The 21,413-nt window shown below is 37.3% G+C and overlaps 3 protein-coding genes across 4 annotated transcripts; 1 reads left to right on the forward strand and 2 right to left on the reverse strand.

Moving 5' to 3' along the window:
• Window positions 1-782: 782 nt before the first annotated feature.
• On the reverse strand, window positions 783-1,913 carry LOC126784167 (transcription termination factor MTERF5, chloroplastic-like). Its single transcript, XM_050509653.1, has one exon. It carries the CDS (start codon window positions 1,911-1,913, stop codon window positions 783-785), a length of 1,131 nt encoding a protein of 376 aa, XP_050365610.1.
• A 453-nt stretch (window positions 1,914-2,366) lies between these two features.
• On the reverse strand, window positions 2,367-8,754 carry LOC126782493 (cullin-1). Of its 2 annotated transcripts, none has more exons than XM_050507752.1 (20): window positions 8,611-8,754; window positions 7,933-8,092; window positions 7,684-7,783; window positions 7,399-7,584; window positions 7,224-7,271; window positions 6,934-7,141; window positions 6,770-6,843; window positions 6,182-6,271; window positions 6,018-6,098; window positions 5,866-5,925; window positions 4,993-5,022; window positions 4,827-4,913; window positions 4,593-4,742; window positions 4,427-4,482; window positions 4,001-4,121; window positions 3,757-3,918; window positions 3,529-3,672; window positions 3,195-3,413; window positions 2,948-3,115; window positions 2,367-2,753 (listed from the first exon to the last, which is right to left on the reverse strand). In XM_050507752.1, exons 2-20 carry the CDS (start codon window positions 8,061-8,063, stop codon window positions 2,652-2,654), a joined length of 2,217 nt encoding a protein of 738 aa, XP_050363709.1. In that variant the 5' UTR covers window positions 8,064-8,092; window positions 8,611-8,754; the 3' UTR covers window positions 2,367-2,651. The 2 variants fall into 2 exon arrangements, with proteins under 2 accessions (XP_050363709.1, XP_050363708.1); XM_050507751.1 differs by having other exon boundaries at window positions 7,933-8,098; window positions 8,611-8,752.
• Window positions 8,755-13,383: 4,629 nt separating this feature from the next.
• Window positions 13,384-20,810, forward strand: LOC126785502 (homeobox protein LUMINIDEPENDENS). Its single transcript, XM_050511214.1, has 13 exons — window positions 13,384-13,661; window positions 13,789-13,816; window positions 13,948-14,078; window positions 14,333-14,856; window positions 14,941-15,034; window positions 15,115-15,208; window positions 15,564-15,693; window positions 15,771-15,822; window positions 15,903-15,946; window positions 16,039-16,127; window positions 16,435-16,893; window positions 18,618-19,189; window positions 19,725-20,810. The coding sequence occupies exons 1-13, from the start codon at window positions 13,500-13,502 to the stop codon at window positions 20,562-20,564; spliced, it is 3,219 nt and encodes a 1,072-aa protein (XP_050367171.1). The 5' UTR covers window positions 13,384-13,499; the 3' UTR covers window positions 20,565-20,810.
• The last annotated feature ends 603 nt before the right edge of the window (window positions 20,811-21,413 follow it).

Genomic DNA, 21,413 nt, shown 5'->3' on the forward strand with positions numbered 1-21,413 from the left:
CTTCAACTTGGGAACATAGATCCATAAATTGTGGAAAACATGTGTCACACATGGAATCTATTATTTCACAAGCAATAAGGTGAAAATAATTAACCAACTTATGGACAATTCAGTTGTGCTAATCTGATAAAGAGAGTATGGATTTAACATGGGAACCCAAACAAGCACGTTTGTGCACATAACTCAATTCATCAAGTTGCATTCGAAATATACCCAAAAACAACAACGAAACCAGATTTGCCATCCTGTATGAGAAAACATGAAATGCATATGCATGTTTTTACCTTGAGTCAAGAGTCATGATATCGTTTTAGGTCTTCAATATTGACTTGGGCCAGTTGACTTAAAAACACACATGGTTTGGGTTGATAGCTTAGGTTAAGATACTTGCCAATAAACGTATATTTACAAACATCAGCCAGTGACCATAGCAAGTTCTCCTCACTACATGAAGTTGGAACTCTACCTCTCTTACTAGATTAAAAAAGAAAACAAGGGAACAAGGATACTCCAGATTATCCGAAATCACATAAAACAGTGGATCCAAGTCCCAGTTGAATTTTTCAGAATGAATCATATTAATGTTAAAATTCGAAAAAATAGAAACTTCATTTTAAAGTTCAGACTTCAGAAGAGAGATCATGATCACACAAAGGGTCATTGTTTTATGGTAACGAACAGAGTGGATGTAAGGCAGAATGAGTCGATACTTAGAATGTTGCTTCCATTTCATCATTCAGCAACCCCAGTTCCTGATCCAACAGTATCAAATGTTGCATAACTCACTCGCATATATCCACTTTTCCTTGGTACACATCCGACAATTGGGGAACGTGGTCAAGATATCTGGTGACAAACCTATACAAGAAGCGCTCTTCTGATATCGAACATAGAGTAGCTAAACTCAGCTCCTTTTCTTCTATGAATCCTTTCAGCAACAAAACTTTGACAACTGAACCCCTAGGGATGATTCTCTTCTCCAAGCTGTAACCAAATATATATGGATACTTTGCAATATCACCTGATTGCAATCCCATCTTGTTCACTAAGAATTCCATTGTTGCCATTATTTTCTTCTCAGACTTAGTCATGCACATTGGACACGACCTGAAGGCAGAACGAATATCATCATCCGACCAACCCCAACTCCTATACGCCTCCTGGCATCGCTTCCATGTCTCTTTTGCATATAATGCGGCCATGGCATGCACAAAGTTGGCCATCTGAGGGTCGAATCCTAATTGCTGGACTTCAACCACAAGTTGACTGAACAATTCAGGATCTTTCAGAAGAATACGACCCTTATATGTTACCAAATAGGCAAGACAGGACTGGGGCATGCTCAATTCTCTCACAAACGCAACATTGGGTATCACATGTTTTGATAGGTTTTCAAGGAAAACCCAGGAGTTGTTCTTCCAAATAGTGACGACCTTCGAATCAGAGAGCACCAGGTCTTTGAGGAAGGTATAACAGGGTATAATGTTGTCTTGCAAGCTTCGGTCGAGAAGTCTTGGGTTGTATGTCAGTACTGTTGCAAGGTCGAGCCTTGAGATTCCTATGGAGGTCAAAAACTCGAACTTTGGCAAAAGGGTGTTCTGGGCATCAGCTATGACAAGTTTTGGGTGTTTCCGTACAAGAGCTGAGATCTGGGTATCTGAGAATTTATACTCTCTCAAAAGGGATAAAACAGTCTCTGCTTTTGGTAAAGAATGAAGGTTTACCTTGCGGGCTGCTACAATGGCGGCTTCTTGAGACAGCCCGCATGAGTGAACCAGGTAAGAGACTGTAGAATCACCGGAGCTGTTGCTGCTGGCTGGTCCCTTTGTACAAATCCACCGATGTTGAATTCCGAGATGGGCACCACCAACGTGGATAGAGAGCCAATTTTTGGAGAAGAGACAAGACAACATTGGGGATGCCAATTCAATAATGGAGACTTGATTGGAAGAACAGGGATTTCGGTACTAGGTATTTCCGCGGCGGCTTGGTATGTGTCGAGCTTTAAAGACCATGTAAACCTAAAGACTCTCCAAGACACCAACTGTGTATTCTAACAGTTTTAGGATTCGAACCTCTACTAGACAAACAAAATCCCCATTTTTGGACATTCCCGCTGCCTTTTGTTTTGTGATGAACTGATAATGGGGTTAGGCTTTGATGGTAGTACTTAGACTAGGAAACTGAACTGAACCAAGTCTGGTGAATCTGTCGACAAAAATTGGTTTCTGCGAGGCGATGCAGAGCAGAAAGCCTGTAGCAAACCGTACCATACGAGTTCCGGCGATCACATCACGGAGCCCCTATCAATAGAAGGGGTCAAGCAGACAACAGTGACAACAAATCAGCAATGCAGCACAGGCAACTCATTAAAACACTGGTTTTTTTTAATATTCTTACCAACCACAAAAATAGTATAGCAGTACATAAGCTCTTTGAAAATAATTGCACATTAAACTCTGGAAAAGAAGGTCATGGGTGAATTGCACAAAACTGGCTTTAACAGCGGATTGCACAAAAATAATCCACCCCATTCAAAAATCCTACAAGTTTAAAAGAGTAGCATATCATATACAGCAGAACCCCAATTTCCTAATCATCCTGTACTTCCAGCACACCCCAGAGTAACATCCCCAGCTCCAGAATTCAAATCATGCAAGGTACTTGAACATGTTCGGGTTTTCCTTGTCCCTCTCAAGGTAGTCACGGGTGATGAGATCTTCAATGCGCTTCTTGATTGCTTTGATATCAGGCTGCGTAATTCAGGAGTACATAACCATGTCAGTAGAATATCTTCACAAGCACGTTGAACATAAGTGTTACATAAATATAATAGAACCGCAATTTTCTTTTGACTAACATTACCTTGACATGTAACAGGTAATTCATATAACTTTTTATATACAAAAGAAGAATGTATTCAAATGGCAGGGAAGTAGACATATACCTTGAACATCCGTCCCAACTGCTCAACACACTCCATAACCAACTGCTGATGACCCAGGACTTTTCTACTTTTCATGATTCGCACGATTGCAGCATCAATAGCATATCGCCTGTCTTTGTCCACGTCTTCAATGACTTTCTTCCTTTCATCCACTGGTGGGAGAGGAATCTATAATGCAAAAGTTAAAGTTTTGACTCATCTACTCTTAACACAAAAGTAAAATAAAAACAGTATAACAATCTCAGACCTTAATTCTTCTCAGTCTGTCTGTGAACTTTGAGTTGAACTCAAAGTTGTCATTTGTCGAGATAGTCTTAGTGGCAGGCTCCTTGAGTAGAATCTTGTACTTGGCACATGACAGGGAATGAAGCAATCTAACCAAATCATCATGGGTAAGGTTTAGCTGGGTCAAAATTTCTGAATAGCTCAATTTTTCTGCAGTATTGAACAGCAACAAGAGAGCAGCCTGTACCAAACAAATACCACATAATTTAAAGTGCCTCAGCAAGTCAGCATCATTTTGAAATAGTTAATAGCTTCAGCACCAAAAAGCAATAAGGAAATAGACAATATGACATTACCTGATAGGTTGATACAACCAATTCAATTGATTTTGGCTCAAACTTGCCATTGATATTGCAGGTTCCCAATGAGTAAATCCAGGTAAGCTTCCTGTGTTTTGTTTTTGTTTCATAAAAGGCCTTGAAAACTTCAACACACCTCACCTAAAATGTGAACAAATTATACTTTAGGTGACAGTGACATTTTCAAGCATGAAATTGTGCACCCGAATATAAAGCAAATCTTACCATCTCTTCGGGAAGGTTCAGATCAAAAGATTTATAGCTTGGCCAGTAACCAGTTGTAAGAACTGTGACTGTCAAATCCATCCCAGGACTAACATTGTCATTGGTCTTAAGATACTCTTCAAAGTTGGCCTGATTGTCCCGAGCCACTGTCAAATCTGTAACCTGAAATTACAAAGCAATGCCAACATAATCAGAACACTAATAACATAGAGAAACATGCCAATAAATAAACATGTCAACTGACCATTCCCTCCATCTTTGAGGTGAACTGTCCACCACACTGCTGCTTAAGCTTCGTTAGAATACTTTTTTCATGGTCCTCGTTGGCACTCCGATCAAAAAGTAACCGACGGGCAAGCTTTTTCCTGTGACAGGATAAATAAAAGATATGAGCTACAAGTCAATGACATAACTGTATAATATGTGAAGTGTTATAGCAGTCTGTCTAAAAGCATTTCTGTGAGGAAAAAAAAAGCTCGTGCATACAGTACTCTCTATCTATGGATATATCTAAAAATACGTGGGGTGTGTGTATTTAAATTCATCATCGAAATACAAGAAAGCTGCAGTATGGCTGTCTGCGTGACCAAATATGTATCACCAACTTATGACAACAGTTGCAACTGGAAACTTGAAAGATGTATACTCCAGGCTCAAAACAGAGGTTTACCTATAGAACTCTGCAAAAAGATCCTTATCGCTGATATAAGCTAGCAGCTTAACAACCTATAAATAGATGAAATTTAAATGTTAAATGACAAAATAAAAGAAGTAAACAGCATCATAGCAAATAAATAAACCCCTAACAAGAGGGGAGAAAAAGGTAGACACAATACCTTCTCAAGTGTTTCTTCTATAGCTTCATCACTCAACTTCTCACTTCCACCCTTCTTGAGAATATTGTCACAAAATCCGGCCAATAACTCGGCACTTGAACTCCCAGAAACAGCTTTATTACAGAATACCTCAAAAGCTTCTTTCAGAGCCTATTAAACAGCCAAATAAAAAAAAATCACAAAGTGCAAAGGTAAATGTAATAATGTAAATGACCAGCATGTCACAACACTAACCTTGTGAAACAGTGAGTGGTTTATAAAGCAATCATTGACATATTGCATATACTTGTCGTGCAATTCAATTATTTTCCTGACAAGGACCTGGAGATCACAGAGAGAAGTCAATACATCCAATCACAAGCACTTGAGGAAGTTATAAAAAAGACTATATATAACATACCTGCTCCTGAGCACCAGATCCACTGGAACCCTGCAAAGCATTGTTGATAACATTTAGCAGCCAAATAATGAAATGTGAGGGAACAATTCTTTACCAGAGTAAAATTTTTAAGTTGACCAACAAAATATAAAACATAAATTCTATAAATATAATGAAAACTTTATGGTCCCAAAGCAGAAAATAAACAGAATATCTACTGTCCAGAATAGTTTACACACAATCAAAAACCACATTCATCATCTAAGGACACAAGAAGGCATCACCATGTATCATGTTTTGGTCCCTTGGAAAATAATACAGAGGACTAGAGCTGAGATACAACCAAGGCACATTTGAACAAAAATGCATTTGTACCAAGGAACTATAAGATTGATGATTGACTTTGTACTAACCACAATAACTTTAAAATTTTGTCGAAGTGATTGATCTCAGTTACAACTTACAACTTCATAAATTGTATTTAAACTCGCATACCATATGCTAATAGAGGAATCACTGAAAGATAAATTTCATGTCATCACATATCACCATCAAGTTTACATGCTCATCCATTAGATGCCCAGAATTTTAATGTCAGTTGACATGTGATGCCTTTTTTATTTATTTATTTTAACTAATTTTGCACCAACTTGGACTCAATTACCCATCCCATATAGGTGGTGAATGTCTCATTTACACCTTTATCTTTTGTAAAACATAGTAAATGGAAAGTATAAAAAATCTTGCAATAGTAATGCTGTATATGTAAAAAAAAAAAACAGAAACTGAACACAGTGTTCATGGAGAGAACTTAACACGACGATATTTAATCTATTTTAGGTTACAGAAAGATGCTGCCCCTTTCAAAAAAAGAAAGAAAGAAAGATGCTGAACCTGGTTACTTGTAGCATCTTCAGCCGCTTGGACTAAAGCAGTACCTTCAGCAGTAACATGCTGTAAACGCGCAAAATTATTGCAGAATAGTTAGCAAGCAGCTAATGAAGGTCAAATGTAGAATATGAAATTTAAAAAAAAAAAAAACTTACCTGTTTAAATACAGTAGCAACAGGATCCAAGCCTTTAGGTATTTTATGGTAAAGCCTATATATTCTAGAAAGATCCTCCACCTTTAAGTAAACAAGAGAAAATGTATTAGGAATGCTTAAAGATGACTGGAAACAAGATAAAAAATGCACAGGTAGCAAAATACCTTGTCATCTCTAAGCAAAGCACGACATCCAGAATGCTCCTTTTCAAGCAGTTGAGTTGCATAAACCACCAACAACTCATTTTGCACTTTCTACAGGTCAAGCAATGCAACTATTGATAACATGAACTTCACAATAGGGAGTAGCTATATAAGAGAACACATCAATCAAAATGTAAGACAACAATCTCCAACCAACTCTTTAACCTGCTCTCCCCTTACATACACATATTATGTGAGAACAATTTAAACTGGTACTTAACGTCATATATGTACCTAATGCATCATATGTACCATATCTCTTGTAGCAAGAAAGTTTCCAATATAGTAGTTACGTACTTCATTATAAATTCCAACGCATCAATAATAAATCATCTCTAAATAATTCCAGCCCAATGAATGATGTTTTTAATTTTAATTATTCATCTCATAAATATTACTCATGAGCTTGCTTGAGAGGAGGCATACCTAAGTTCCATGATTCAATGTACTGCTGTAACATGATTGTTGAACGGCAATACTTACATACCCCAAATTATTATATACTCGTTAAAAGCAAACTAACAAACTTATAACTACGTATTAACTGACCTCAACCAGCTTCTGCTCACTGCTTGAATGCAGGTAATGAGAAACTCTGTCCCTCTCCCTTCTCAAACATTCCTCTGCCTGTATAGGGTCACAAGAGGCATTAGACAACATACTGGTCTATGAACTCACCTCACCAAAAAAAAAGAGCATATCTAAATGTAAACTTGCCTTCAGCATATAATCTGGACAAGAATCCTCCAAAATCCAATTTGACGCTTTACGAGAATAGTAGTCACCAGTATCGTTTAGCAGTTGTGTTTCAAAGTCCTGTTCATAAGAATCCATTTGCCCCATGCCAATCTCAACAAAGATGTCTATCACATTCTTCAATAGCGCTCTGTCAATCTGCTCTCCTTCACGTTCTTTATCGATCTGGAAGTGGCGGTCAAACAACACTCATTGAATGACAAGATCAAGATATTTCTCAGTACAAGATCAGGACTAATAAACTTACAAGACCAATCACAGCAACTCTGGCATTAGCATTTACCTCCCGGTAAACCTGAGACCACAAATTAAGTACATCAGTTATTGAAGCGACGCCTGGTAGTGACAATGATTTAACAGTATTATAAGCAAGTCAAGTCCTACTGTCCTTTGATAAGAAATATTAGAGAGACATGACTAACCAGATCACGAAAGCAGGAGAGACCAACTTCATTTAATGCAGGAAGCGACCTACGCGCAATGAAGTAACGATCGAGATAATGAAAGAAGCGTGATAGCCACCTAACCATAATCTTATGATTGGCCCATCTTTGGACAAGCTCCCGCAGCATGAACTCATCATGCTTTTCTCTTAAAGAGGGCATCACCTGTGTAATAAACAACCAAATTTTGATATATATTTCCAAGTAAGTTCAGATAAAAGCATGTCACTTGCATGATTAATAACAACAAGCTAAAGTTCTCACCGTTGAGGTAATGTATTCCTCAAATGCCTCCTTGTACTTGTCATAAAGCTGTTGAGAATAATCATATGGGGGCTTTTGCGTACACATGTTATAGATAGTTCTGTACTTGTAGTTAGGGAAAATTCACCTCACAGCACAATAAAAATTACTTCACAACAGCCTTGATGGAAAAATAAAAGACGCAATACATACATAAACAGAAGTATCAAGAGTCAAGACCAACAAATACGAATCATGACTAAAGGATACGTGTAAAGCATCATGTATTCCTCAGAGTTGAACTGAGCCTCTGGCAATCCCTCTAGAATCCTCTTCAGCTTGGTGATCCCCTTCTGCATGTAGTCCCATCCTTGATCCAATTCAATAACCTTGCGCTCCATTTCTGTGAATAATTATGCTCGACTCCCAACTGCAACTTTATCAGCATAATTCAAAACAAAACAAAAACTGATAAGAACCTAGCCTATAATAATAATAATCACGAATTCCATAACCACCATCACCAACACACAACGACAAAAATGAGCTTTAATCAGACCAAAACCACCTCAAATATTTTCGGCGTATTGAAATTAATAAACAAGCTCAACAACACAGGGAAAACCTAGATATGTGACAAAACAACATGCACCGTCAACATTCACTCGACACAAAAATGCGCAGAGATTCATCATCAAAAAATTGAATGCGAAAACAAGAGCCATATATACCTAGAGAAACCGATCCCTGAGAAATAAAGAACCCTAGGCGAAACCAGAAACGAACAATTGCAGGTCAGAGAATCGAAAATGTAACCATTGCGAAGAAATAAAAAAGAGGCAAAACGACGAAGCAAAAAACCAAACCCTGGGAATCGTGCTAGAAGGTAAAAGAGAGATGCGTATGAGAATCGAACGGAGAATAGCTGGAGAGGAGGTGAGGGGTTACCTTGGGTGGGTGAGATTAGGATGAAAACCTAATCGGAACAGTGCGGTGGAGAGAGAAGAGGGCTCGAGAAAATTCCCAAATACTACGAACCCTGGAAATCGCGGAGAAAGAAAATGGAGGACGAGACTGACTGGGAGTCGGGTATTTCTTTTTTTATATAGAGGAAGCGGAGTAATCTTATTTGATGAAATCTTATTTTCTTGAGAATTCTATTTTTAGGAATATAAGTTTTTAAAAATTGTAAAAAAAAATTATTTAGATATTATTTTCTGAATTTTAAAAAATGTAGATTATAAAAAAAATCATATTACACAAATCTAATTATAAAAATCACCAACAGTTTCAAAATCACAAAAAAGTTGGTCTCTTAAATTTCTTAGACCGTTGCCCTTATAGGTTTTGAAAATTATAATGTGTCACTCTCTCTCTCCTCATTTCGGCTCTCTCTCTCTCTCTTTTTGTCTCTCTCTCTCTCTCTCCTTGACCCTGATCTCCACCTGCAACACCAACTCCAACCTAGGCTACACGGAATCGGGTACGGGTACGTGGAAGCGAAACGTTTGGAAACGCGGAAGCGTGTTTTTTAAAAAATTTAGGAAGCGGGTACGTTTTAAAAACGTCGAAATAAAAATATATATATATATATTATACAAAAAATAAATATAATAATAAATTTTTAGTTTAAGTAACTCAAAATCTCAAATAACTTAAATAACTTGGTGTTCAACATTCGACATAATACAAATATAATGAGAGATCTAGGTATCAATAAGAGAGAAGGAGAGTCGGCGACTTGGCGGGAGGTCAAAAATATGTCGAAATAAGTCATTTGACTCGACGAAGGTAGGTCTAGCCATTCATTTAAAAAATAAAAAAAAAACCTTTATTTTTTAGAAACTCGCGTTTCCAAAACTCATTTTTCTGGAAACACGTTTCCGGCACGTTTCCGAGCGTTTCCGGACGTTTCCGGAGTGGTTCCGCTTCGGAAGCGGGAAACGTGGGTGTATGCACGTTTCCTTGTTTCCTAGACTCCGACAACTTCGAGTCCACCCGCCTCACCGCCGAGCTTCTCAACCCCATATTCTGACTAGTTTCTCTCTTTCCGCATTCTCTAATCTCCATTCTATTTGATTCTTTACTCCTCTCAAATATGCTACAGTGCTTTGGACTCTCTATCTTCACCTACCTCGACGGCACTCGCAAAATCAAACCCCTACCTCTCGATGAAATCCTCATCATCATGCTTGATCGAAGAGAGAACCGCCATCGGAGATCAAAAGCTAGATTGACGTCCCCTAATTCAGAGATGGCCTTAACTATTTTCACCAACGACGAATCCGCTCGTCTTCTCTAACAACTTCTATTGCATTAGCGCGACGTGTGCCACCCGAATAGCACACCAGCATGGCCTCAATTGGAGTGATGCGCGCGGCCGGAGCTGATCATGAAGTCCAATTTGGTTTGGCACTGGTTGTTTTCGATCTGGTATGGCAATAGGTGTGGAGTGTGATGTGAATCAGAGATCTTGATATCAGAGATCTGGATCTTGTCGCCAAGGCCGGTGTGATCCTTGGTTTGAGGATATCTGGAGCAGCGGTGATGTGACCGCAATGGATGCCAAGGGAGGAGGAGATGGATGAGGCCAGGCGGAGGCATCTGTGGTGAGTCCATAGAGATGAAAAAGCTTGATCAATTCTCAAAGGCATGCAAATAGTGTTGACTTACAAGGATAAGGTTAAGGTAAAGTAAAACACTGTAACTACCGTTGTGACTATTGGTGTTACTAGAAATGTAACTACGTTGTGGCTTGCAATGTTACTTATAATAGTAGTCATATTGATAGCCACACTGATAGTCACACACGTAGTCACATTGATAGTCACACAGGTAGTCACACTACAACTACCAATGTGAATAAAAGTTGACTCTTAATGTGACGGTTATTGGTATGACTACCAATGTGGCTATTAGTGTGACTATCATGTGACACGTGGTGTGACAACGTCAATGTCGATATTTGAATTGTATTGGTTTATTTGAGAAGTTAAAGATCACATGAACAATAGCCAAATGTTGGTTAATTATATTCATTTTTTTCTTCTTATTTTTTTTCACATTTTCTTCTTGTTACATCATAGTCACATTACTAGATACACGGGTAGCCACACAACCATATACAATGGCAGTCACAATGTCATTATTGTTACAACCAATGTGACTACAACTGTAATTAGTGGTGTGACTGCAAGTGTGACATGCTAAGAACAAAATTTAAATTTGCGAAATTAAATTAATATTCAAAGGAGATCGGTATGAATGTGTTCACAATCAAGAGAATAACTTAGCCTTGGACTCCGGTTTCACCGGAAAAGCTTGGAGCACCGCCATGAATGGCGACAACCCATTTTAAGAGTTTCTACATCTTATACTGTGGTCGATTCAGAACGGGTATGATATCAAATGAAAGAAGAGAAAAAGATATTTTCAACGGTACCAACCACGCTCAAATATATTGCCAGACGACCAAGTTATGGCCGGAATAAGAAAAAGAATGAAAAATAATAAAAAAAGAGTGAGAAAGGGCAAAACAGTCAGCAAAATATTTAAAAAATGATTTTTTTTCTAATTTTGTTTGAAGCTCGTTAATCTTTTTGTAATTTCCAATTAAATGTAAATACCATTTTAATCGGATTATCTTATTTCACTTTTTTATAATTTAATATTTGGTTTGGTACTAAATAATAATTTGCCCTTTAAAAATAGTTAGAATTATAAGGAAAATATTGAGAATTAAATAATGACACTTATTTTTAAAAGAAAATAAACATGGAAAACATACTTCAAATTTTCCTTATATTTTCCAATAGAATTTTGCAGTTTCTTTGAAATTTCAACTCAAATAGGATAAGGAATATCAAATTTCTAAAATTTAATTAAATTTCTCATAATTTTCTTATATTCAAACGAAACATAAATAAATAAAGTGACACCGCCATAAAAATGTAACTAAGAGTTCTATATTGGGTCTACTTCCCTAAGGTGAACAATTATTATTCACACTCGCTTTAGAGTTATCACATCGGACCATATAAAATCCTAACCGAGTCCTTTTTTTCTACAATTTGGAACACAAATCAAATAAAAAGTTCAAATTCAAATGAAAAACAATAAACCAAAAGGTGCTAACCTATAAAAAAATGAGCATGTATAACTTCGACAACATATGCTCATAGGGCCTAAGAGTCTAAGACTTTCATGTGTACATTTTAAGTGATGTGATGAAGCTATGTAGGACTGTGATCTCCGAAATAATAATATAAATGATTAATTGTGATAATAGTTGTATTAGATTTTGATTTTATTTTCATACATTGAAGATGATAAAATCTTATATGAATGATTGTAGATTTGGTCGGCCTAAAATTTGAATATAAATTTATGTTTTAGAGAAAGTGTTAGATATAGTTTGAAAAATTAGGCAAAAATGTCAATTTGCACCATAAATTTAGCCATAATTGTCAGTTTGTACCCCGAACTTACATTTGAGTCAATTTACCTCATAAACTTAGTATAAATTGCCGATTTGCACCTCATCCGTTAAATTTAATGTTTTCATCCAATCTTAAGTCACATGTCATGCATTTGAGGGGTCTTATTGTCATTATATATTTATTCATATTTAATAATGAAATAAATTAATAAAATTACTTAAGAGGAACGGTTGCTACTATGTTTTTTTCGAAATATGTTATTATTTATATATTTATTATTTTATGTGATATGATATGTTAAAAGATATTAAAAATATAAATAAATACATAGAAAATTAAAAACAAATGTGTACATATAAATATATAAATATATATATATACACAACACACTATATTTGAATGAGTGAATATGTTGAATATATAATTTGAATTAGGGTTAAGTATGTAGAAAAAAGATGTAAATAAATAATTTGATTAAAAAAATAATCCTCCTTTTAAAGAATATTTTTATTTGTTTTTAAGAAAAATATAAATAGAAATGACAACATTACCCTTTATATGCATGACATGTGACGCAAAATGAGATAGAAACAACTAAATTTAACGGATGAGGTGTAAATTGGCAATTTTACAAAATTTAAGAGGTAAATTGACTAAAATGCAAGTTCGGGTGCAAATTAACAATTTCAACCAAATTTAAAGTATATTTTAATAATTTTTCCGAAAAATTATATTGTTGAATGGTTATGGCAACAATACCACGACATACTCCTAAATACGAAAGTACCAAGAACACGAGTTACATAGCATCGCTATTGGTGACATCCATGAGTCAATATAGCCTAACTCCAAACTAACTTTTATACACATGCATACCCATGGGCTACAATGAAATTTAAATACCGTCGACATTTGTCATGAAACCTCACCACTAACATTAACACAAAACTAACTCATCATCTTAAAATTTATATTATGAAACTACCATATCAGGTTGAGAGTTTGTTCAGGTCGAAGAGTTGAAACTTAGTTTTGACCATCTTCAATAGTCTTTATGCTAAAAATGTTATACTTAGCGATTTTCAATTTATAAATTCGCTTTATGACGCATAAATGGTACACATGGAGATCAGAAAATAAAAATGAAAAAGAATAGAAAACAAACCGGGTCGGAAGCCAGTACCCGGGAACCCGGCTCGGTGCCCAACCGCCAAATAGCGCTCATGTGGGGTTTTACTCTCCTACTGTGCTTCTACCCTGTTCCTACATCTCCCTTGTTTCGTCAGAGCTTTAACCCTAAACTCTATCCCCAACCCCCCCAGTAATTAAAATCACCCCAATTCTTTATGCCCTACCTTCCCCAATCCCCAATTCCAAGCTTCGAGTTCGTCGCCGGCAATGGAGGATCTCACTGACCTAGATATTGGCAATTCCGTCGAGTCCTTCCACAAGTTCGTCGACTCGCAGCGCCAGCTCTTCCACAGCCAGATCGATGAGCTCCAGAGAATCGTCGTCACTCAATGCAAGCTCACCGGCGCCAATCCTCTCTCTCAGGAGATGGTGCGTTTTCCGATTCCGGCTCTCTTGTTCCAATTTCTGCTGAGAATTTCGAGCAAAGTTTGAATTAGGATTATAACAATTAGGACTATCCTAAATCTAATGCCTGTTGTTTGTTTGGCTTGTGCAGGCAGCTGGTGCGCTTTCGATTAATATCGGTGAGTCTTGTGATTGAGATTGTTAGTACTAATGGTGCTAATTGAGACTGTTATTAGTGTATAAGCTGCTAGGTGTGTGTTAATTGGTCCTGCTGTCATTTGTTATGTTGTTAATTTGTGTCTTTTTGCAGGAAAAAGACCTAGAGATTTGTTGAATCCAAAGGCTATTAAGTATATGCAATCTGTTTTTTCAATTAAAGATGCCATTACAAAGAAGGAGTCCCGGGAGCTCAGCGCGCTGTTCGGGGTTTCAGTCTCGCAGGTTGTTTGTTTTTGGTTGATTTTTAGGTGTTTACTAAGTTGGTTCGTGGTAAACAGAACTTAGCATCTCACTTGTGGAGTAACAGATTGATATTTAAGATGTGCCATTAAGCTTTTATTAGTGACTGCTTTAGGGTTGTAGAGAGTTATAGGTCTATGATTCGCGTCATGTTTTCCATATATCTTCTATCTTCACGTATCTTTGTCATCATATTAGTTTGGTAATTTCTGACTTGTGTTCGAATTGATCCATAGGTTCGTGAGTTTTTTAATAGTCAACGATCCAGAGTTAGAAGAATAGTTCAGTTGTCGAGGGAGAAGGCTCTCAGATCCTCTGAACATAAATTGCTGGAGGGGGTGCCGACAAGCTCTGATCCACTGATGCCAATTAATCACCTTCCTTTAAACACTATTGGTTCACCAATTAATCCCCTTCCTTTAAACACTGCTGGTTCACCAATTAATCCCCTTCCTTTAATCAATATTGATTCGCCAAGTAATCCCCTTCCTTTAAACACTGTTGGTTGTCCAAGTAATCCCCTTCCTTTGAACACTGTTGGTTTACCAAGTAATCCCCTTCCTTTAAACACTATTGGCCCCACCAATGTCGAGGAGGCGCCATCTTGCTCAACACAAGATACTTTTTCTGGATTGGATGACGTTGATAAACATTTTGTTGAAAATATTTTCAACTTGATGCGGATAGAAGAAACATTTTCTGGGCAAGTGAAATTGCTGGAGTTGATATTGCGGATACAAAATTCTTCAGTATTATGCTGGTACTTGCAAATCACTTTGTAGGTTTAAAACTATGTCATTGTCATCCGTTTTGATGATCCTGACAACAATTTGCATACATGCAGGTTCTTAACTAAAGGTGGTGTGATGATTTTAGTGACATGGTTGACTCAAGCAGCTGATGAAGAACAAACAAGTGTTCTACTTGTCATCTTAAAGGTGTTTGTTGTTCTGGAATTCACTCTGTCATTTCTCCAATGTTATCTTTGCTTACCAAGCTATATTTAAGTGTTGCACAGGTTTTTTGTCATTTGCCTCTATCCAAAGCTCTTCCTGTACATATGTCAGCCATACTGCAAAGTGTTAATAGATTGCGGTTTTACAGGACATCAGGTGGGCTTACCTTTCAGGGCACCCTATATGTGTTTTTCATTTCTTTCTCGCGAAAATTTCACTCAAACATTCTTCCTTTTAACGTTTAAATGAGCTGAAAAGTGAAAACTAAGGCTTCTTCACACAATGATTTCCATTTATGTGTCTCTTCAGTTTCGATATGTAAACAATTTCATATGTGTTTGAGTTGCCTTTGTCCGTACAAAATGATTTTTTTTTCAGCTATTAGAACTGAATTTTTTTCCAGGGCAACTATATAATCTATTTATTTGATTTGCAATTTTATATATGATTCAGCTGTTCTGTATATACATCATGAAAAATTTGAATCTCATCTTTCTAATTTGAACTTCAGAAATATCAAACAGGGCAAGGGTCTTGTTATCAAGATGGAGCAAGTCATTAGCAAGAAGCCAAGCTTTGAAGAAACCAAATGGCATGAAAACATCTAATGATTCGCAAGAATTAGCGTTGCTGAAGCGAAGGTGAAGATATCTTTCTCTCCCCTGGAACGAAACATTTGTTTAATCTGTTTCTCATGATCTCTTATAATTTTTGACAGTATCGATGAAGCTATAAGCGATGATCCATGGAATTCGAATGGTGATGGTCACGTAAGTTCGTCATAGAATAAAGTAACATAGTTCAAGTTAGTTCAAATTTCATTTTCTGATTGGTCCTCTTTGTTATGCAGGAAGACATTCTTGCCTTGTCATACGAAAGTGCAATTAAATCAAGGTAAAAAAATTTCTATGATCTGACAGACATTTTATGAGGATGGTAACATTTCTATGTTTTGAAATTCCCAACTCTTTTCTTTTACTTTTCAGGAAATTGGAATCTTCCGAACCAATGAAGCTATTGATAGCATCATCAGATGATTTAAATAAGAAACACATCCTTGGTATATCTGCATCCCGTATCCTCCATCTTGATTTTGTAATATTTATTTCTGAAGTGATGCATCACAGTTCTCAGTCAACATATTTTAAAATCTGTTTGCTAATTGAACTAATATTCATATATCAAATTAAAATATTGGATAGATTAAAAATTTCAAATAATTTCTTCATTTTGCGTGGTTATGGTATTTAGTCCCCTAACTTCTCTTGTATGACCAAGTTCCCGAATATAGTTTCCCTAAAAAAAGTTATATAAAAGATTTAAACAAGGTTTCTTTGTTCTATAACTTTTCATTCAAAATTCATTTCCTTAGCTAGTAACAGAATTTAAAGGACGCAGAAAGGTTCAATTGGTTGAACAACCGGGGCAAAAAACAGCTGGGAGAAGTTCACAGGCTGCAAGACCAACACCTGTCAGTCAGGCTCGTCCAATGTCTGTTGATGATATCCAAAAAGCAAAATTGCGAGCACAGTATATGCAAAGCAAGTATGGAAAGTCTGCTCCCTCTAATGAAAATAAAGATGTGAAGGCTGAAGGTGTGAACAACCTTCCAATATCTCAGGCCAGCAATTTGCCTGTTGTACCTAACATTCCAGTTCAGTCCAATCGTGAAGAATCCAAAATACCTGTGACCCTTCCTTTGAAAGAGAGGGAAACTCCTGATATAAGCGTACAGCCTATTGCAAGTTTCCAGCCTATTGCTCCAAAGCTAAAAACAGATATGAAGGAGCACATCTGGGAGAAGTGCAGGAGAGTCCAAGTGCTGTGGAAGATGCCACCAGGTACATATGCTTTTAGTAGATCTTTGTTGATTCCTTTGGATTCTGTGCTCATGATATCGGTGCAAAAGCAGTAGACAAAGGGTTAAAAAGAGGTGATTAAGCTAAGTGATTGGAATTTAATGGAGAGAGAGAGGTGCTTTAGCATTTCCAATATATTTCTTGCAGGGAGAATCCTTTACTTTTTTTTGTCTTTTGTTTTTAACTAATTAATTCTTCATCATGTTTACTGACTTTATATGATAGGATGGACTAACTCGGATGTGTATTTTCCATGGAAAACTGGAGTTTTTGTTCGGTTGAATATACAAATCAAGTGATTTCTAATTGACTTGATAAAATATTATACTGTTTAGTGTGAATTGATAGAAGTGGATATTCATCTTTAAATTTACTGTGGGCACAGCTGTTTGGATTTCTACTTGTAAACTTAGGAATTCTGTGGATCACTCCTGTTTAGATTGGACCACAAAGGACACTTTGGAAATCAATCTTAAGATCCTATCTGGTGTTGATTTCTTATCACAATGTCTGCACAAGATACAAATTGAGGTTAAAAACTCAATCTTATAGCAGTTGATTGTGGCTCTTGAAATTCAGTAAAAGTTGGTATTGTTGGACTTTGCATCACTGTACATAATGTGATAGGTATCTGTATTAGTTAAGCATAAAGCAAGAAGGTTGGAGGATGACAGTTGCCAGGTGTTTAAAAGAACGGTGACTGAGTTGAGTGGGTGTTATATGCCAGATAATAAAAAATGGGATATTCAGTTTGTTTTCTAACCATATCAATTCTTTTTTAATTTAATCACTTGATTTCACTATCCCCTTCTATTCATTCAGCAGTATGATGTCATGTGTTGAAGGTTTTACTATACTCAATTTCTGTTAGATATGTTCATGTTATGTTTCAAATCCCCAAAATTTGAACACGGTTTGAATCAGATAGGATTGAACAACATTTGCCATAAAAGAGCCTGGTTGTGATAAGATTTGTAAATCGTTTCTCTGATATAAATCTTTCATGTATGGAAGCAAATCCTGGATAATTTACCACGGGTTTATGCGGGGTCCAGTATGTATGTTTCATGTACCTAAGCTAGGCTGGGAACTATATGACGTGAGCTAAAATAATTGTATTACCATAAGTCTTGAATTATGAGCTTGAAATAATGAGTGAGGGGGCTACTGATGTTAAGCTGCACTTGAACATAAACTGGTTTCTCGGCGGGTTGTTTACTTCAACTTATATGGCCTGACTGAGGTGCCATGAAACTGTGGAACCATGCTTGAATCTTAGTTGTATGTTCAGAAAGACAATCATCTCTACAGGGAAGTAACTGTTGGACAGTTTCCCATATAATTAATGGCCAAATCCAATTTAAGCATTTACAGTAAATGGTTTGATTTGGTTCTAGACGTTCATTTCTTTTTTCATTTGAAGGGTTAGACATTCATTTTCTACAGGATGGCTGAACCACTCATTGATGATGTCTTTTTTTTTATGTCAATTTTTATTTTATTTTTCTCTTCTCCCCCTGTCTTGCTAAATACTAAAATGGTCAACCTCAAGATATGCAGCCCAGACATTATCTTTGTCATGTTTTTTCTCTTCTACTCGTGATTTTTTATTTTGGTGGTTGTCCTCTTTGGTTGGTTGAAGCTTTGTGAGATTTTAAGCAACCCTATCAATCTTTTCTTAATTCCCTTTTATTTCCTTTCTGCAGAAGTAAAACTCAATCCAGAATGGAGGGTTGGGGGTGGTGAGAATGGCAAAGAAATGGAAGTCCAGAAAAACAGAAACCACCGTGAGCGGGAAACTATTTACAACACATTGAAAGAGATACCACCTAACCCGAAGGAACCCTGGGATGTTGAAATGGACTATGATGACTCATTGACTCCAGTAATTCCAACAGAACAGCCACCTGACACTGATTGTACTGAAACACAACCTGCCCATAGTCAAGAAGTAAATAATGCAGCAGAAACGTTGGTTGTACCTTCTCAAGAAGTAAACAGTGTTGCTTCTTTGGCGCCGCTAAATAACACAGCAAGCAGCACAGCTGAACCAGATATAGAGCTGCTTGCTGTGCTGCTAAAAAATCCAGAATTGGTGTTTGCCTTGACTTCTGGGCAGGCTAGTAACTTATCGAGTGAGGACACAGTAAAATTGCTGGATATGATTAAGGCCGGTGGGGCTGCTTTTGCTGGTAATTTAAATGGGTTAGCTAGTAAAATGGAGGAGAAGGTTGAAGTTTCTCTTCCATCCCCAACACCTGCAAGCAACCCTGGAACGGTGCGTTACTTGGGCTCATTATGCAACTTTAGCCAGACCTTGTATACATTACATTCCAGTTTTTCACTAGCAGTATATACAGTACACTGTCTTCTTCTCCTCTCTTAGTCTCTACTGCACTAGAACCTGACGGCAAAGAACACTGAAAATCAAAATGAAAGTTTAGGCAGAACCCCATATGATATATTGCTAAAAAGTAATCCCAAGTCATCCTGTAGAACTGTATGTGTGGCCATCAATAAAACAAGTGGCAAATTGTGACTTAGGGGGAGGTCTTTGTCTTCTGGTGCATATTCCATTGTACTTTATAGATAGTGGAGCTTCATTGTGGTGAACGGTGTTGGGCGAACCTCTATTGGATTGGATCATGGGAATGAGTCTGACTGATGCATGCAAAATAGGGAAAATGATAATCATGAAAATGCTGAGATTGGTTTTAATGTTTTAATTTCTATGGCCCATCAACTATTTTTGTTGACTCGCTCATCCATACTTGTGCTGATTGTTCATTTTCTTCTGTTTATTGATTTTACAGAGCGGATGGAGACCAGAAGCCACAAGGAATGCATTTTCACAGCAAAACTTGATGCAGAACAGAGTGAGCCATGGCTACAGTTCACCAGAAATGGCGGCCAACAACAACTTGGTGCCGTCGCAGCTTTCATCAGCTCTTACTAGTCCTCTACCACAGCGGCTAACGAGTGCCATCCGGGCAGTACCTGCATATTCACCTGAGCATGTTCATCAAATTCCTGATAGTACAACCCTACCATCACACTTGCAGCATAACTATTCAAACATGGCTGTTCCTTCGGTTTGGGGTGAAAGCACAAGTAATGGCAGGCCAGAACCGTCATATAACTCTTTTAATGTGGCGGCAGAAAGGCAGCCTAACTCGCTCCCATCACCCTTCTTGTCCACTCCAATACACCAACAAAGACACTCCCCACAACCAGTGCAACGACAAAACCATTACTCCGAGTCGCCCTATTTCTCTAAACCACCAACTGTGAAACACGGACTCCCGCTTTCCGATTCATGGAGATCTGATAGGCAGGGTCTACCTTCGAACTATCGTTATTTAGAGAACCAAAATCAGTACTACAATGCACCATCGTATGGCGGACCTTTGCAACAGCAAGCTCAGCTGAGGTCAGGTCCTCCATATGAAGGTTCTGAATATATGTCCAATGGAGGAGGTTTTGAATCGTGGAGTCCTCCAGAGGATAGCCCGGCTAGGAATGCCGAGTATAACATGTATGGAAGAAACGCGTACGGGCCTGCGGACAGGTCAAGGCAAAGAAATACTCAAACTCCTGGATACCAAGATTATAGTAGGCAAGGACACAGGTGGCCGAACCGCGGCAGACACTGACTCACTGAGTTTGATATCACCAGAGGGTGGATGTTTGTTAATAACCGATAAATAGAATCGAGTCTGATATTTAAGATGAGCGGAGTATTGAAACCAGTAGAGCTTGTACGAACCCGTATTGACCGTGACCCTGTGAGCTAGAAAGAAAAGATTGATTCTGACCAAACTTGGTTCGGGATATGCATATAACTAGACAGCTAATTGTTCTTATTCCTCCACTTTGATATAGTTGAATCCTTTGCTTGACTTTTGGAAACTGAGTTCATGACCCGTGGTGGTAAAAACTAAAAATCAAAGGAAAGTAAAACTTGGTGTGGTTAAAGCAGAGAAGGCAGAGAAGAACACTTAATCTCATGCGTCTATTAGCAGTTCCCTATTTTTCTTTTATTTTTTTCGGGGTTATTAAAACTTGAGAATCAAGTATTCGATCTTGCGTTTCTAAATCTTATGGGAATAGGTTTGTACGTAAAATATTAACGGTGGCTACCAAGTTTTAACATGCTAAAAAAAGATTCTGCCATTTTGAATTCCTTTCCCCCCATGCATTTTTAGTCTTGTTCTTAAACAACTTGGACATGGAGTTGTAATTTTTGGAATTCTAATACCACTCGTAGATGGATTAGTGAGTGACCCATGCATAATAACACCATATCCCTCTGCTATATATAGAGCCATCTAAGCTGCACTTTACCACAGTACCTGAATTAAAGAATCATTTAGCTTTCAAAGCACAGCATCTGATCTAGCAAACCTTCAACCATTAATAATGGCTACTCCTGTTCGCCAGATCGAATTGTTTGTTGCAAAGCAAGAACTATATATTTCAGTGCATATATCAGATTGATATAT

This window comes from Argentina anserina, chromosome 2, assembly GCF_933775445.1.
Source record: "Argentina anserina chromosome 2, drPotAnse1.1, whole genome shotgun sequence".
NCBI lineage: Eukaryota > Viridiplantae > Streptophyta > Magnoliopsida > Rosales > Rosaceae > Argentina > Argentina anserina.